General features: G+C 44.0%; 1 protein-coding gene across 3 annotated transcripts in view; it reads left to right on the forward strand.

Annotated features, from left to right (window-relative positions):
• The window catches only part of meis2a (Meis homeobox 2a), an 83,286-nt gene that overhangs the window by 22,108 nt on the left and 42,774 nt on the right, over window positions 1–18,404 (forward strand). For all 3 annotated transcript variants that reach the window (XM_089119999.1, XM_089120001.1, XM_089120000.1), the window contains exons 8-9: window positions 23–168; window positions 17,662–17,738. In XM_089119999.1, coding sequence (XP_088976125.1) covers window positions 23–168; window positions 17,662–17,738 — 223 coding nt within the window. The remainder of the gene's footprint in view (window positions 1–22; window positions 169–17,661; window positions 17,739–18,404) is intronic.

The raw sequence follows: 18,404 nt of genomic DNA on the forward strand, positions 1-18,404 counted from the left end.
AAAAGCTCTCTCTTCCGTCCAGGAGATGGTTTAGACAACAGCGTGGCCTCACCCGGCACGGGCGACGATGACGATCCAGACAAGGACAAAAAGCGACAGAAAAAGCGAGGCATCTTCCCTAAGGTCGCCACCAACATCATGCGGGCATGGCTCTTCCAGCATCTCACAGTAAGTCCATGAGCTTTCTGCATCTATGATTGGGAAAACAGTGCTGGTACTCTTGATTAAAACTCAATCAATGCACAACTATCAACATACAGCACTTAGATCCGGCCGGCGTTGTGTTACTTGGCGACTTGCAACGATTGATCCTGATTTGACTCCATTTGGAGCAGTTTTCAATTGAAGAGCAGAACTAAACTAATTATTTAGCCATTTTTGTGAGTGTAATGGCATTTGATGTTAAAGTCCGCCTGTAGTCCATCATTTTATCCATGAAGACTCATCTTTGATCACCAAAATGACATATTAAGGGTTTTTTTCCTTGAAGAAAGTCTTAAAATATCTTGAATGTAACTCGACACCCTTGCCTCATTTAGTATGTGCGGTTCTATGAGTATGCAAATGAGCCCCGCCTCCACTCACTCAGAGATCCACTGGTTGAGGATCACACGTTGATCTGATTGATTCCAAGGTGGTTTGTGACGTCAGAAACACCAGCGATTTCAAAGCGTGTTTTTGAGACTGTCTTTGGTTCACTGCAGTTTTAAGGAGGAAATACTCAGCAATGCTGTCCACTTATCAACTTACACAGGGTGTGTGTTAAAGCAGATTAAAAACACCACATACACACATAAACAACATTAAACGCTGGATTTACACCACAGGGGACTTTAACCCTTATGCTGCATTAGGGACATTTTTGGTCTTTTGCAGTTTAATTTCTTTGACCATTTTGGCTGTTTTAATGCAAATGGTATGAAATTTGGCAAAATTGTGACTTTTTGGATACATGTAAAAAATGTGATCCCATTTTGCAAAATATGTATAACACACACTGTGTAGATCAAATAGTAACACTCAGCACCATAAAGACCAGAAATGGCCCATTGAAACCCATTAAAACGTTGTTTAAATCTGAGGCTGTCAGTAATACATGAAACATGATTTTTGCACAAACATCCTTTCATTTTGAAGCAAAAGCATTATATTTGCATTATATAGTGTATTCCACCAGATGACGTCACTACATATTTATTCCCTATGGGTGGAAATGCACCTTATTTTAGGCAATAGGCAATGTTTAATAGGTGGCCATTTTTGGTCTCTAACACGCTAAGTGGGATTTTTTGCAAAGTGGGACTGTGATAATCCAAATCTAAAGTTTTCTCTTTGCATTTAGTTTATTGAAAATAATTGAATTTTTGTGTTTTTTCCTCTTATACAAATCGATGGTTTCGCAAACAAAACTGGTAATTAAAGGGTTAAAATCCTGAAATTGAATACATTTTTGGTAGTTATGATGAGGACTGATGCTGGTTAAAAGATTTAACTTGGTAAAAGTGGAAAATAATAATAATATATAATATTTTAGGCAATGTTTAATATGTGGCCATTTTTGGTCCTTAATGCACTCAACGGTGTTAAAAATCTAATGCAGCACAAGGGTTAAGTTCATGTATAGTGTACAACTGTAGTGCTGACACAATAGTTTTAGTCAGCTCCTCCTGAAGAACGCTTTCAGGGTTCAGTGACTGTGTAGGTGTAGTTGTTGTGGCACGAGGAGAGAGCGCTGTGTGTGTGTGTGTGTGTAGAGAGAGGTGGCATGCGGGGTCGTGTTCCCTCGGCCTCTCTGATGTCACGACATCATCCGCGGCTCAGGATATATCGATCGGGACGGGACGGGTCGGGTTTCTGAGGGATGAGCATGTGAACTGAGAACGGCCATGCGTGTGTGAGGGACCCGCTGATCTAACTCAAGCTAATTAAAAGGGCTGTAAAGCCATTAGAAACATTAGAGGGATAATCAGAGGCGCTGAACTCTGCCATGCGCTTATAACTCTCGTAATCACCACCAGAACAACTCTGACGGACAAAGACTCTTCACTTTCCGCGCGTTGTTCTCGCACTCTTTTCATTTGCCGTCCCTTTGGCACTCTCAGACCCGCCGAAGAGAGAGCCACCTACCTCGCCGCTTTCACCCGCAAACGCCTCTCGCCTCTTTCACTCGGCTCCATATCACGCGGGAATCTCGCACTGTTCTCAGAGATCATTAGGCGTCTCCGCTGGCAGCTCAGAGATCCCCATTCACAAGAGACGCACTTTAGAACGGCAGAAGTTTCCACTAATGGAAATACAGGAGTTTCCGTCGTCCTTTTAGATGTTAGTCTTTTATGTGTGCGAGTAATAATTCATTCTTTTTAACGCACCTTTCTATTTTCTTTTTTTTTCGGACCAAAAAGGCTTAATTGAATTATCCCAAAGTACCAACCGCTGTCCTTTACAGCGCGCGGCCGCACCACACACTAACACATCAGGCCTTTTATTTTAATTTGTTAAGCAAATGTATTTTCCAGTTCAGGATGCATTTGTGTGCGGGTGAATTCATGGGGACGCTGGCCCTGAATGGCCCGTAGCGGCAGCTCTCCATTCAAGCATTCATTCAAGGGTGCAAAAGAAAAGCGGCGAGGTTGTATTTTCTCAACCGCGGGGCCAAAGCGGAGCTGCTCCTCCACGAGCGGTGGGGGTCCCTTTACATATGTTCTCAACATTGAGCCATTGTCACTCATTCTGAGGGGCTCAAAAGGACGTAACCCCTTCCCTCCCCCCGTCTCCACCCCCCCGAGCCCACGAAACAAGGCGCCAGCTAACAGTTACAATTGTGGGCTAAAATCGATGGCCTCCTCTCCCGAGGAACACTGACGCTGTGAGCCCACCCTTACCTCTCCGATCCGGCGGGTCATCTGGGGCCAAATCCCAAAGGATAACCCCACGAGAGAGGCTCGTTCGCCTCCTGACTGAAGCGTTTGGGTCAGAACACACTGCCGTGAAGCCCGAGAGATGTGCTCTCGCTCCTGGAGCTCCTGGATCTCTTCCAGTGCCATTAGCGGGGAGGAAATCCCAGATGGCTGATGTAAGCTTTCCCATACGGCACAGAGCTTATGTTATCGGAAAGATAAACTCCTCTGTGGGGCGTATTGCTCTATTAGACTTCATATTTAATGAGGGAGAGAGAAGAGCGTTCCACTAGGCTCACAGTCATCGCGCCAGGGTCGCCCAACAGTTTAATGGAGACAAACTTTGGATCCTCTCAATTAGTGCGTTGGCGCCCTCAGTGTGTCTCCTGCTAAGAGGAGGGTCAGCCGGCAATGAAAACAGGAAGCACTCCGACACAAAGATATCACCGCGGGCCGCGCTGGCCTTTCACTTCGGTAAGCCCACAGAAAACAGGGCCGTTTGAGCATGAGGCTCAGCCAATGGCATGAGGATTGGAGCAAAAGTGAACATTTATTGGACGATAATGTAGAGCAGGACTGAAATCCATTGGGATTTGATTGGGTCGTGAAAAGTTAGTTGTGATCTTATTGGCTTAGCTTATTTTTGTAGCACTTTACAATAAGGTTCATTAGATAAAACATTATTACAGTATTTATTAATGTTAGTTAATATAAATCCAGCTGTTGATTGTGTGTTCATGTTAGTTCACAGTGCAGTAACTAATGTTAACAAACACAACCTTTGGTTTTAATGACGCATTAGTACACTCTAAAAATGCTGGGTTGTTTTAACCCAACTTTGGGTCAAATATGGATAAACCCAGCCATTTCAATTTTTAAATTACATTTTTAACCCAATGTTTGGGTTTGTCCATATTTGACCCAAAGTTGGGTTAAAACAACCCAGCATTTTTAGAGTGTAAATGTTGAAATTAATATTAACTAAGATTTAGAAACGCTGTAGAAGACTTGTTCTTTCTTAGTTCATGTGAATGTGTTACCTTTATTTTTTTCCCTAAATAACAGGCTTTACATCAACTTCAAAAGTCAATTAAACGTATTATTATTATTAAACGTAAGTGCGTTCAGTAAAGATGATTGTGATTTGATGTTGACTTAGTGAATTAGTCAGACACTGGCAGATGATCATCTCCCATCTTTTGCTTTTGATTCACGAGTTCCAAACCTCATCTGTAAATGACTGTAAACAGACAGACAGGATCAGCCAGGGTTCAGGCCGTAGAGTCACACAGTCCAGCTAACACACTCGCTCCCGAGGCTTGGCTCGTATTAAACATTTCTGACGGTTTGCATGTCTGATTCACATCACTGTTCACTTCCACTGCAGCACATCTGACAACTGTTTTAAACAATGGACAACCACAAATAAACACAAAATGTACATTTAAAAAAAAAACTTCAGACAAGTTTCTCTCTCACACACACACACACACAGTGGTCGGTAGGCTGTCTTCACCCTGCCGTATGAGTTTTCTCAGGACAGGTTTCCTCCCCCTGTTTTCTGTAATGCAGGGCATTCTTAAAGCCACAGTTTCATTAAAGGTCCACGGGTTGTTTAGTGACGCTCCGGGGGGTTGCAAAGGGGCAACGCTAATCTATCATGGGCGTGTTTGCCATCCATCACCAGTGGAGCCTATATAACAGTTCAGTTCTCTCTCTCTCTCTGTGTGTGTGTGTGTGTGTGTGTGTGTGTGTGTGTGTGTGTGTGTAAGGAAGCCTGACGACCCGAAACATACTTACACTGATATGTGCTTTTGCACCCCTTGTGGCAATGCTGGGAATGAAAGCAGTTTTGGTAAAGCAGTGTTTTGGACAGTGGGACACACACACTCTCTGCACATGCTGTGTTGACTCAGACCTGTTGTACATCTATGTCACTGCACACTGCAGTCAGCTGACCTCATTCCTGCAGGTTGTGGAATTATGTTCGGCCCACATCAACCTTCATCTGGGTGTGTGTTTTCAGTGTTTGGCAGATCTTGGATAATAATGTGCCTGAGAAGAAGCGTTTGTGTCAACTAGCATTTGGCATTAACATTAGCTTCACATCTTAAATAGTAATTTTGTTTTCAGATCGCTGCGTCCTTGTTTAAACTGATGCAGCTTTATTATTCTTTAATATGTCTCTGTGCATTAACATTTGTAACCTGAATACAGTGGTTTGTGTGTTCCTCTTTCTTGATCCCGTCTTTGAGAATCGTGCTGTGTGAGACTGAACTTATCGCATGTTTGATCATGGGTTGATGCTTTTTGGAGATGGATGAGTCCCGGAGATCTTTGTCAGTTCAGGGATGACCTTGCAGACTCTTGGAATGCTCCAACATACCCAGACCGAGTCGGTATTAATAAAGACAGCTTGGACAGGCTGGAACACGCTGTTCCTTGCATGTGTGTGTGTGTGTGTGTGTGTGTGGAGGGGAATGCTTTTGCTCTGACCTGAAGATACACATAAACAGCGAGGAGAACAAGAACTCTAGTTTAGTAACTCTAGATCCAACTGACCTCTACACTCTACACACGTGTCCGCCCAGAACACGGCTCAGGGGACGGCAAATCCTCAATCTTTCGAGGTTTTGTGTTTTCCTCCTAATGGACTTTTCAGTAAGGTCAAAAGCGTAAACAAATACACAGTGCCTGCCCAGAAGATTGCAAGAATGCGATCCGGATTTGTTATTATTCAGGTAGCTGCGATTAAACGTGAGGAAACTGTTGACCTAAAAGATGAAGCTGGTCATAGACGTGATTAGAGGGCATAGGGAACTCTGATGCCTTGTGGTAAAGCTATAACTTATAAACTGTGAAATCAATGTGTGCACTCATATGTGTGTCTCGGGCTGAAAAGAGGGAGGAACTAGGGGTGTGGTCGAAGAAACGACTCAGACAGAGAAGCTGAAAACTAAGAGAGGATGGCCGTGTGTGTGTGTGTGTGTGTGTGTTTGGAGCAAAAATCAAAACCAGACTGTGCTTCTCTGTTTAGTTTGTCAGGGGACTGGCGCTCCTCTGAATCCCAGCGCTCTATTTCGGCTCTGTGATCTTCCCGCCCTTTCTCTGCTGCTGTTTTTATTCTGTTTTGTTTTTCCAGCACTTCTCCTCACAAGCCTCCCTCTGAGCTCTGTCTGCACCTCCTTTCTGCTAGTTCATAATGACGACGAGCGCTGTGACTGCACAATATCATTTCATATCTTGAATGGTGCATCAAAGGCAACAAACAAAATGCACCAATTTGCTGTGGTTTCTGTTCAGCCTCCCAAGATGCTGGCGAACCGAAGCCTTCCGCCGACTGTGCCGGTGTCTGACGCTCACTGTTCAGGGTTTCAAGATGACTAAAACCTGAGAGCAGTATCAAAAATATTCACAAAAAGGCCCCACTAAAGACACGTATCCTAATCAAACCGGAGCGTTTTGGCTCCAGATGTGAATGCATGTGAATATTGATCAGATCGCAGTAGTTGTAATGTCCCCGGGGCACGACAAACCCTGCTCAAATCTACAGCGATTTAGATAAAGAGAATTGGCAAGACACAACGGATTTCAGCAAGCATAACCTCCTCCTTCTTTCTCCTCCTCCTCCTCCTCCTCTCCCCCCTTCAACCAGGGAGCAGAATAAAAGGAGGGAAAACCTGTAATTACACACACTCTTCTGAATCTCCCTTAATGTTCATTATTTAAAACCGGCGGCAATTACAAGTTCAAAGGGGCTTAGAGGGCCAGCAACCTGCATAATCGCCAGCAAATGAAGTATAGCGTGTTCGCCGCTGCTGGGGGGGGGGGGGTGAATCATGCATTTCCATACAGGCACAAATCTCTGCCACCTCAGGGCTCCGGCGTGCACTATCCCTGCCTCGCAATCCTCTTAGCCACGGCTTTTTGTCTTTCTTCACCCACCAGCTACCCTCCGACATGTAAAGCATATCAAACTTTACCCTGGCTTATGTTGTACATTCACTGTTATTCGTCCTCGTGTTTATGGCTGCCAGGCCGCCCACCCTCTCCCCCAGATTACTCTGCCATCTGACGTCACGCGCACGTCCCCACAGGTGTATCTCAGTTACCTCAGGAGACAGTCACAGCAGCCAATTCTGTCCACAGGTGGCTCTTTGCTCATCAAGAAGAAGGCTCGCGAGCCCAGCGGTTAGCTCAGGTTTCAGAGTGGCGGTCATTGTATACATCCCACGTCCTCTACATCTACACTCTCTTTCTCTCTCCGTGCCATGTTTATCTTCTTCCTCTGTCCTGGTTCAGTGCCGCAGGTCACCTTTCTTTCTGTGCCTCCCCCCGGTCAGTTGTGCTGCTGTTTGCATTAGGGATCTTTGATAAAATCTCCATAGGGATTTGCTCTAGTGCTCACACCGTTTCCTGCCTGCTGCTTTCATTGTTTGTCTCGTTCGCATGGGGGAACGTACAACTCCCACCTGAATACAATCAAACGTCGTCGCTCTTTGGCGTGGTAAACAGCAGACAGTTCATTTTTCATTCAGCAAAATCTCCTCAAAAGGCAGCGAGGACTGGCTGTTTCATTAAGTGGCCCATCCAGGCAGACACGTGCACCACCGCAGAGCCCATGTTTACCCAAGCAAGTGTGCATATTAGAACGGAATCCGTGGAGAGATTAATGGGCTACTGCCTCTGTACCATTGATTATCTAAACGCCATTTTTCCCTCTTCCTGCACACATATTAAAAAGTAATGAAGCCTACGGAGGAAAGGAAGGCAAGACTTCACGCATCATTTTACGTTATCTGGACTCTAACAGCGAGGAATCTCTTTAAGGCACAGTTTGAGCAGAATTAAGTAAACAAATATGGAGTATGCTTTTGAAACCAGAAAAATGTGCCCGAGCCGCTGACACGTGGAGGAGACTCTGCAGATGTTAGCAATTTTGCCGCGCAGCTTCCCCGACCTTACGACGAGGCCGCAATTACTGCGATGGATTCGGTAACCAATGATAGTAATGAAAATGTGGAAGCACAACATCAAACGCACCCAGGATTGGAACGATCTACAAAGCCAGTTCAACGGTGTGTTATAGGTCCCCGAACAAGTGACTCTGTCCATCGTACGCCTTGTGTTTGCAAAGCAAGGACGTTTCCACTGGCACCGTGGATCTCCATTCTGAAAGGGTGGGCCTCTATGAGGGAAATAACTTCCTGAGACATTACGTGAATCAGCAGACAGCCTTATGGCCCAGACCTTCCCAAGAGTCTAAACGCTGGAGTTAAAGGTGAGGAACCACATTGAAAACCTGATGGGAAACAGTTTTTCCTGCCCTGCAGAGCTTTATTTTGAGCGCTCTTGGCTTCATTTGGTTTTAGTATGTGGTAATGACTTCTGCACTAGATCTTCCTCTACAGAGCCCAACCCTCAATGTCATAGCCATTACTGAAGCACTTTTACCATTACAGAGGCACGCCGCTCGATTCCCGTCACTCAAAGTGGACTGTACTGCGCTGGATCATGAATTATTGTGCAGCGGTGGGGCGAGGAGTTGAGGAAGGGGGAAAAAAAAGCAAGAGTACACACAAACACACAATGGAAAGAACACAACAACAGCTGTCCTCTTTGCAAAGTGATTGGAGAGGAGCGGGGCTTGGGTTACATTCCTGAGATGGGGATGGCTGGTGTTGGTTTCAGAGGTGGGGGCAGGTGGTGGGGGTGGAGACAGCTCAACAAGTTGTTGAAAAGAACACAGACGCTTGTCATCAGCCTCCAGAGCAGGGAGCCATCTGAGTGCATTTTAGTCACAGAGGTTAATGACCTCCCTTTGCTCTTCCGTCCTGCTGGAGTCCAGTGCACCAGCAGCACTCGGCTGTGTTTGAGCTCACAGTTCTTCCTTGTGGCCTGGATCAGCCCAAAAAGCTGTAAGTGGATCCTGACAATCCCTTTTTATCTCTCCCTCTAGGGCAGCGCGTAAACTTTCAGAGTAACGACGGTGTTTGGATTACTGGAGCTCCCTTTGATGCCTCAGTATGCACCATGCAAAGTGCAGAAAGAAGAAAGGCAGACAGAACTAATATGTACTTGCCAGTTTAGTGGACGCTTTCTTATGCAATGTGACCTACAGTACATTTACTACAAGGAGCGTCCACCCATACCAATGTGGGGTCAAGTTCCTTGCTCAAAGGCACAGTGATAGAGAAACTTAATCCCGTCATGAATCGCTCCTTTTGGGGTTTGAACAACCCTGCAGTTATTGCACAAGTTGTTAATCTGCTCTGATAGATTCAAGGTTGCAATTCTCACAAACCACGTTCATACGTTAGGAAACCTTTAGCTAAATAAAAAAAGAATAAAGCCGGCTACATTTCTTATTTGGTTCTGTCTGTTGACCCCATCCACTAATAAACGGTAAGCTGAGCAAGCTGTTGGTCATCCTCTCATGGGATTGTTGGGTAGCTGCCAGTTTCCTGCTTGCTTTGTCAGTGGATAAAGTCAGTAACAAACGAGAAGCCTACAGCCAAGCCGGTCAGTCAGGTCAGAGGTCAGCAGACCTCGGGGCAGGATTGTGCAGAGGAGCACAGGCGGCTGGAATGCACTGAAAAGGGGCCCTTTGCTCCGTTCCTCAGCTCTACTGCTTTTAGAGCCATTAAATCTCTTCATACATCCCTAAGTCTTGAGCATCAAGAGTGGAGAGTCCCCAGGGCTCATAGCAATCCGCTGCCTGAGTTTGTAGTGCTGACGGCCTGTGTAAGGGAGAATATTTACAGGTATGAATTGAGGTTGCTTTGGCTCCGTCAGTTGTCTCGCAAGCTTTCTGTGATCACGACTAATCACGACTCTTTGGCTAAGTCGGGGTTTTCTGTCCTGCTTCGGTTGACTTGATCGTTTTAGCTTGGCTGAGTTTACTGAAAATCTTCACGGCAGCCTCTTTATGCTGATACATTGTTTAGTCCTTTTGGAGAGCCAGCTAAATGGGCGCCATGCTTGACTTCTACATTTTTAGCATCATTAACCTACAGGAAATTGCCCCTGCAGCTGTTTGCCGGCTGCTTGGTTGCTCCACATTCCCAGCTAATGGCTAAACGTAGAGGTTTCCTCCACTGTGAGTTTTGACTGTAAAGCAGATTTGACAAGTTGAATTTGATAGTGTAACAGATGCAACATAACATTATAGGTTTGGAGCTCTGTATGGGATTATCCGTTTGGGACTACTGGTAAAAAAAATGCTACGAAGCCATTATTTGTGGCTCCCAAACCAAGCCACGGAGACTCAATGCATTTGTAAATAATCCTTCCCCTCATTAAGAAAGCTTACTATGCTAAATGAAATGTGCTGTGTATATGTTAGATTAGCCTGTTCTATTGCCTTGGCCTTCGGTCTCAAATGCCAGTACAAAAGGAGTCTTACAATAATGTGTGCTGCCAAGACCTACTTGCATAAGAGGGGTTGGCTGGAATATTGAGGGGTTGGTGCCCGTAAGCAAAGCAGGACGACCCTGTTGTTCTTTGGTTGCCCATTGGCCTTTTGGCCAACATTTCTGTTCTCCAGCCCAGTCCATTTTCCCCACTAGCAATAAACATCCTTCTCTCTCTCTCACGCAGGCAAAATATATTAAAGAGTAGCGTAAGTAAGTTTTGCCCTGTGGGATGGTGGGGGCAAGACAGCAGTAAGCCCAGTGGCCTAATGAACGTGACCCGTAAGGTCTCGGCTCCGTTGCTCATGGGTGCCATCTAGACTAATCAAGTCTACAGACTGGTGAGGGCGGCGACAAGAGAAAATTCTTGCTCTGTGCTTGGGTGAGTAGTGCATTGTTGCCTCTACCTTATTAGGCAAGATATTTTTATTTAATATACTTTTTATGTGAATGTGTTCTGAGCCCAGCAGGTTGTTTGGCTCGTTTCACAGGCTTTCATTGTACAGCTTGGACTCGGGTCATGTTTATCTACTTGATTTGCCAATTTGCCTCTGAGCATGAGTGGTCACGTGACTTTATGACAGCAGTAGTGTCAACTGCTTTCAACTCCCATTCCCTTCCACTTTTTCCAGCCTGAAATCAATCTGTTGTTGAGACATCACAGCGAATACGCCTCAGTCTCCTGCACGTGGTCAGAAGTAGCCAGTTGATGACAGAACCTGCTGCAAAAATGAGTGTTTGACTGATCAGGTGGAAAGAGAAATTCTAGGGCTGTTGTGGTGAGAATTTAATTTGGCCAAATGTACACCCTAAAGCCAGAGGGTTAAGAGGATGAGAGGAGATTCACTCTATCTTCTCTTCCCCTTTCCCTACGCAAGGACATGGAGATCAGGTTCCTCCCCTTGAAAGAGCCGACTGGCCGCGTCTGTAAGAGAAGCCATGAACCTGATCTGATGATTAACTAGCCTCATCACTATGGCTGTGGGCCACATCCAGACACACACACATAGAAGAGGGTTTTTAGTGTCCAAGTCACAAGGTCTACGCAAACCCCCACTGCCCTTATTAGTGGGATTTGCCGAGTCAAGCATCACTATTGCTGCTACTCCTAGCCAGTGTTTGTGATTTCAACTTCATCGCATATCCGTCTGTGCACATCTAAAGACACACGTCAGTTTCTTGAGCCGTTAAACAGCCGTTAAAGAGCAAAAACTCTTCTCTAATTGTTTGCATCCCTCACTGTGTGTTTTGCTGCGGCAGTATGTGTGTATCTCTCACTGCAGTGGGTGTGTGTTTGTTCCCCTGTGCGGTTCTCTCTGACGGCCTTGAGAATGGGAGTGATTGATTTTTAGCGCTAATGCTTGTTTACCCTCAGCAACTGCGTTCCGGGCCAACCTCACGGGGGTGCCCACCTCCTCCTCCCAGCATCCCCCTCCGCCTGGCCTTGCCAATCCATGTTTTTGCGGGGCAACAGTTTGCTTGGCAGGCAAATTGATAGCAAGAGTCGCTCTAGAACCTTGCACCATCTTCAGTGAACATAAATTATTGGTGTAGAGCAAACGGGGGGCTGGCGGGAGTCCAGCGGCTCCAGCCAGCAATTGTTGTGGGGGCGCAGAAAGAGAAAGAGCGAGTGAAGAGAGGGAGTCGAGCCGCTCTCCTCAATAGCTTTTCATGGCGCGCCGGGCTCCAGGTGCCCCTTTGAAGCCACATAAATTGAAACTGTTTCACCTCTGAAAGAACCCAGCATGGCAGTCACGACTGAGCCTGATCCCAGAGCTGCGCGGATACGGGTTTGTTCATACGTGCGCATGCCGACGAACACAATGACTGCCGGTATGCACACATGGCTCGAGCATCGGGGGGTGCATTTGAGATGGTGCATTTCATAAACCGAGGACGTGTTCCCTTTTGTGTGTGCATGCGAGTCAAGTTGCATTCTTGCCGGCTTCCTCCTTGTTGTCTGGATGCAGCGTAGCGCTGAAGAAAATCAAACGCACACAAAACGCTACCTAAGCACACACATTTAACCTTAGACACACTACTAGAATACACAGAAGCAACTCCTTTTGTCCATCTTTTAAACAAAACACTCTTTTGGCTTCTGTTGTGTTGAGCAGACATCAATCACACGCCATGAGTCATGTTATAATCAAAGTTAACTTTCCAAACAAATCTGCCTTTCTCAGGGTTCATTCGTATGACAAATACTTACAACAAACACACCACATTGCAATTATTCATGAATTTGCGTTGTAAAATGGGATATATATATATTATATTCAAATCAGTCTTATCAAAATAAACCTGCAGCCTTCATTTGGCTGGAATATCGTGCTTGCAGAAACACACATAGGCCTATGTAAATGGATTATTAACAGCCTCTCTAAATTTAAAATGTGCCAATCTCTCTGCAGATTTCTGTGTAGCAGATATTAAAATGTCATTCTGGGCTTTGATTGATTTTATTGGGAGTCTGTGTTATCTTGAGCTCAGTTTGATTAAACACACAGAAACGATCACTGTGCGTCACGGGGAAACTCAAATCCTTCAGCGATGATGGAGTAGTTTGAGAATAATTGAAACTGTTGGTAGCAGAGTTTTGAGAACGTGCCCTTCATTTCCGTTCCACAAACCTCCAAAACAGACAAATAAAGCACGCAGTGTTGAGCGTGTGGGATGATAGTGTTCCTGCAAGCAATAGCCGTCATTTCCCCGTCTCGGTTAACTGTAGACCCGATGCTGAAACACACTTCTAGACAAAATAACCTTGGATTTGGTTGCATGCCAGTTTTTTCCAAAATAACTTGCGAGATGTATGATATTCCATCATGTAAGCAAAGTCAACAGTGATTACAAGGGGTTTGGTTTCATTTCATTGACATGTATTCTATGTGTGCATCTATTCTTGGGGCGATGGGTTAGGCGTCTATTAAATGTTCACTTTGCCTTGTTTTAGGCTAGAGGTCATATCAGGGCTGTGTTTGCACGCTATTTAAAAGCAAAATTGCTTGCTGGGATCATATTGTTTGTGTTAGCATGTTAGCATCTAGCTAAATGCATTACCTAAAGCTTAACATTTTAGTTTGTGCAATTAAAAACTGCATGCAAACTCAAAGTCACGATGGATTGTGGGTTAAATAGCCTAAAAAGCATGCAATCAAAAACACACTGATTGTTTGTCTAATTCTCATCTGGCTATCTAGAACGTATAGGATTTGCATGGTGCTGCAGTGATTCAGTAGCTGGTTCGGGGGATGTGCTGGTTTTCATTAGGCTGCAGGACGCTTTAATTCATTGCAGTCTGGCCTCGTACTGATGAAGTCATTCATCAAGCTCACGGTCAGCCGCTCCGCTGGGGAGTGTGTGTGTGAAGGGGGGTGGATGTGTGTTTGGGGGCACTGGGGGTTCAGGCTCGACGTTACATGGAGTTGCGGTGAAGAGCAAATCACACCCTGTAATTTAGCCAATAGAGTGCAAACACACATGCACACACATGCACTCTGGGAAATAAAATCGGCCCACATGCACTTGCCGCGGACTGTGTGATGCACCGACACATCCCCGAGGACTCCTTCCCGAGCCGCGTGTGTGTGCGTGTGTGTGTTGAGAACGGCGCAAGCAGCAAAAAGCCGGTGCCATTAACAGGCTGCAGCGTAATTAACAGTTGATTCGATCGCCGGCTAGCGCTGGCATCTGCAATAAAATAAGCTGCTCATTTTTCTGTCTAATAATTTATAGACTGCACCTCTCCTCATTCTGTGGTCAGTCCGTTCCTCGGGATATTGCTCCGGCTCTTAGTAATTCACTCTATTGATTGAGTTTAAAGTGACAGGAACACTTTCAATCTTTCTCTGATCTCTCATGCTAAGTTTACTCTTCATCATGCTGTTAGCGTGTCATGCACACCGCTGGACGGAATTAATAATTCATATAAAGGAGGTGCTCTGGTCGGGTTTCACTTGTTTTCTAATTTGATGCTTTATTTTGCAGTGCTGGACTCGACCTGCGATGTCACTCGGATGCGCGTTATTAATCGTGATTAAACGCATAAACAATTGCGTTTACATACTATATGTGTGTGTGTGTGCTGTGCATAATGATTTTGTATATATATAAACACACACGTGCATTTACGAAATATTTGCATGTATATGAAGAGTTCAGATGCAAACGCCTCTAAATGCCATTTGAAATGTTCTTCTTTAATGATGATTTTTATCAAGTTCAGTAATTTCACTTAAATAACAATTAATAGGTAATCTTCATTGCCATTTAAGTGAAATTACTGAACTTAAATATACAAGCTTGATAAAAATGATCATTCTAGAAGAAAATTTCAAATGGCACTTAGAGGCTTTTGCATCTGAACTCTTCATATACTGTACATATATAAAAATGTATATATAAATAACACGTTTTTCTTAAATACCCAACTTTGGGTCAAATATGGACAAATCCGAAATATTTTTTGGGTTTCGTCAGCGTTTGAGTTTGTCCATATTTTACCCAAATTTGGGCTGAAACAACCCACCATTTTTTTAGAGTGTGTATACATGCATGTCTGTGTATTTATAAATGCAAAGTAATTATAATTGCTTATTGGATGCGATTAATCGTGATTAATCAATGCCCAGCACTAATGACAAAATTTGGGTTCTTGTAAAAAATAAATATCTATTTTTCTCTGTGCACACCCCAGAGCATGAGGATAGAGATTGTGGATGGCGTCATGCGTGGATAAATCACAGACACATCTCCATGGCGTGTGTGTGTGTGTGTGTGTGTGATCAGGCTCAGTACTTGCAGTGATTTGTGGAAACTGGATCTGTTGTATATTGTGTGTCTGCGGTCAGGATATCTTACGCTGAAGCGTTTTCTGTCAGGGAAGAGCAGATATAAAGTCTTCTGCCGTCTCTGGTTGGCTAGACTCATGGAGTGCCGCAGTATTTACATGTTTGATTTAATGACCTGGAAACACAGACGCACAGAGTACACTTTAATGACGGCACATCGAGTTAAACAAAAATGTAAACAAATAGTTTATCATTGATTAAAGGCTTTAGCTAGATTTTTATGTTCAATCGATGTGGATTATCACTATATATATATATATATATATATATACACACACAATTTGAAAAAAATAAAGAGAACCAGTCACAAAATACTCTGCTGTCTGTGAGAGAATCACACACACACTCTCTCTCACACACACACACATGCGCGTACTGTATGTATGTGTGCTTCTCAGTCTTGCCAAGCATATGTCAGCACTTAGCAATCAAAAAATTTATTTCTATGTGCCCATTATCATATTTCTTTGTTAATGATTTTAGCATATTAAAAGCTCCAGTGTGCACAAGTAGAAATCTGATTCATGCGTCTCTTTTTCCTTCATTATTTTTTTTCAATCTTACAATTGTTTTGTAATTAATTGGACACATTCCTGAAACGTTCCCTCCTCGCGCTCTTTAATTAAAGCGGCCGTCGGCTCCTCGATGTGAGGCTCGGGGTCGAGACTTATTCCTTATTCGACGACGGGAGAGAGAGTCGCCACCTACACCTCTAGTGTGTGTGTGTGTGTGTGTGAGTGGGCGCACGCGTGGCGCTGTCTGAATAAAGCGGAGTGTGTGGTGTGTTTGGTTGTTAATCTGCCTCTTAAACACATCTGTCAGTGCGGATCACTGTTGTTCGTCATGCTTCACACACACACACGGCACAAATTCAATCCTGCCATTTCTATCATGTCACATTTGGCAGATCAACAGTGACACAAATTGTATCATTGCATCCCGCGCGGGGATTGTGTTAGCCGCGTGACTCCTGGCGACTCGAGACCTTTGCAGGAGCGTTCAGGAGAACTCAAGCAGAAGTGCTTTAATCCCGTCGTGCGGATCTGTGTGTTTCTGGGGCTCGACGTCCGTTAATCGCTGCCGCGGATTCTGTTCGCGTGATATATCGGCCAACAATCAGTGCTCACACTCCAAACCCTTGCAGATATATCGGCATGACCTTGGGGGATTTCTGTTTCAGTCCCTTTTCATTTAAAGGAATTAATCATCAAAGTATTTATGGTGAACATTAATATATATATATATATATATGTGTGTAAATAATACAGTAGGCCTATAAAATATAATTCAAATGAATAGAAATTTTATATTCAAATACATAAATCCTAAATGTAGGCCTTTTTGAGTGAATAAAGTAGGAAAAGGAAAAACAGGAAAATATTATATATTGAAGTAATAATTTTGAGCTATTTGAGCAAATAATGTTTTTAATTTAACATATGCACACATTCACTCTCAATCATATTCGTATTAATGCTGTGCAACGATTAATCGCGATTAATCACCTCCAAATTAAAGTTTGTGTTTACAGAATATGTGTGTGTGTGCTGTCTATAATTATATTTAATATCTAAATACACACGCATGTACCTATATATTTAAGAAAAAATTCTCGTTTATATATAACATTTTGGTAACGCCTTTTACAGTACAGTACTTACAGTGTACTTACCTAGAAAGTACTGCTAATATAAGGTATAAGTAGGTTTAGGGGTAGTACTAGTTATTACCCAGTAATTGTAGCTACTAAAATAAGTACATAGTATTTCCATGGGTAACTGGACTGTAAAAGGAAGCGTTACCAAAATATTTATATTTAAATACTAATCCGAAGTGCGTGCAAATATTGACTTGTCTTTCGAGTCTTGCATTTAAATGGACAAGGATGTTCAGCATGTGTGTTTTGATGAGTCGAAGAGTGCACACTATCACAGACATCACTATAACTTACGTTATTTTCTTCTGGAAACAAATATTGTTGCATTATTCTCTGGAAAGCTGTACTGTAAAAAGCGCTGTATACATGAATGACTTGACCATCAGTGGACTGTATTCGTGAGTCGTGTCTTAAAGTGACAGTAACCTAATATTCCTGCCGTCTGTGTTTTTAATGTTAATCAAACAACAAAAGACAAGGAAATCACTCACAGCTCTGGATTGAATATTGTTTGTGACTTTAATAAGGTTAATCTTTAATTTTACTGTCAAATATGCAATGTTTATTAATATCTTTGCTCTATTGTATTAATTTGTGCTGCTGCTTGTAGTTTATTTGTATGTGACAGTGGTGCTTTTCTCCCTGAACACACACTGAAGGTGAAGTGCACATCATGGCTGTTTGCAGTGAGTGTTCCCACATGAAGCCCAGATGTTACCCTGATGTGTTGTTGGTGCCGATGAGTGGCAGTGCTCTCGCTCTGTGTGTGTGTGTGTGTGTGTGTGTGTGTGATGTTCCCCATGATCCTGACCGGAGCGGGTCTCTCTTGTGTTCTCTTCCAGCACCCGTATCCTTCAGAAGAACAGAAGAAGCAGCTCGCTCAGGACACAGGCCTCACCATCTTACAAGTAAACAACTGGTGAGTCCAGGCCCTTTCCTCTCTCTGACCATCGCAAAGCTTTAGCCTTATCGCGCGCGTTCCTCGCCTTTGATGCATGAACCAATCCCTGGCGTTGCTGCGGCCGGCAGCGTCTCTGTAGAGCTTAGCTCATAACTGGAGGTGGTGGATTAAATAAAATGATCACAGAGCCAAAGAAATGATACAGGAATTATTTATCAAAATACACGCCTGGGCTCTTTTTTTATCGCTGGCTTAATTTCGTTCGCTACATTCTCCGGCCGATGTTCAGATTAATTGAGCTGACAGCTTCTTTTCAAAACACCGGGAAGGTATTTGCACGGATTTTCTGGCCTTACACAAACTTAATTATACGGAGCGCTCCTTTATCAGTCTAATTCCGTGTAGTGGAGCTGCTATTTACAAATGAGAAGTCCCTGGCTTTTATTCACAGCTTGCTTTAATGTATTTATCGGAGCGGACTCATTTACGCGGCTCTATCTGTCGGGGACAGGCGGCGGCCGAGGGCTTTATCACGCGGCTCCTCGGGGTCAATTGATTTCTGGGCTTTTGTGATTCATTTCCCCTACACCTCATTCTGCTGCCGCGAAGGAGAGAACACGCCTGGAGAAGGAGAGAAGTAGAGAAGGAGAGAATGTGAGAATGAGAGAAATAGAGAAGGAGAGA

Source organism: Pimephales promelas, chromosome 15, assembly GCF_988280905.1.
Source record: "Pimephales promelas chromosome 15, fPimPro1.hap1.1, whole genome shotgun sequence".
In the NCBI taxonomy this organism is placed as follows: Eukaryota; Metazoa; Chordata; class Actinopteri; order Cypriniformes; family Leuciscidae; genus Pimephales; species Pimephales promelas.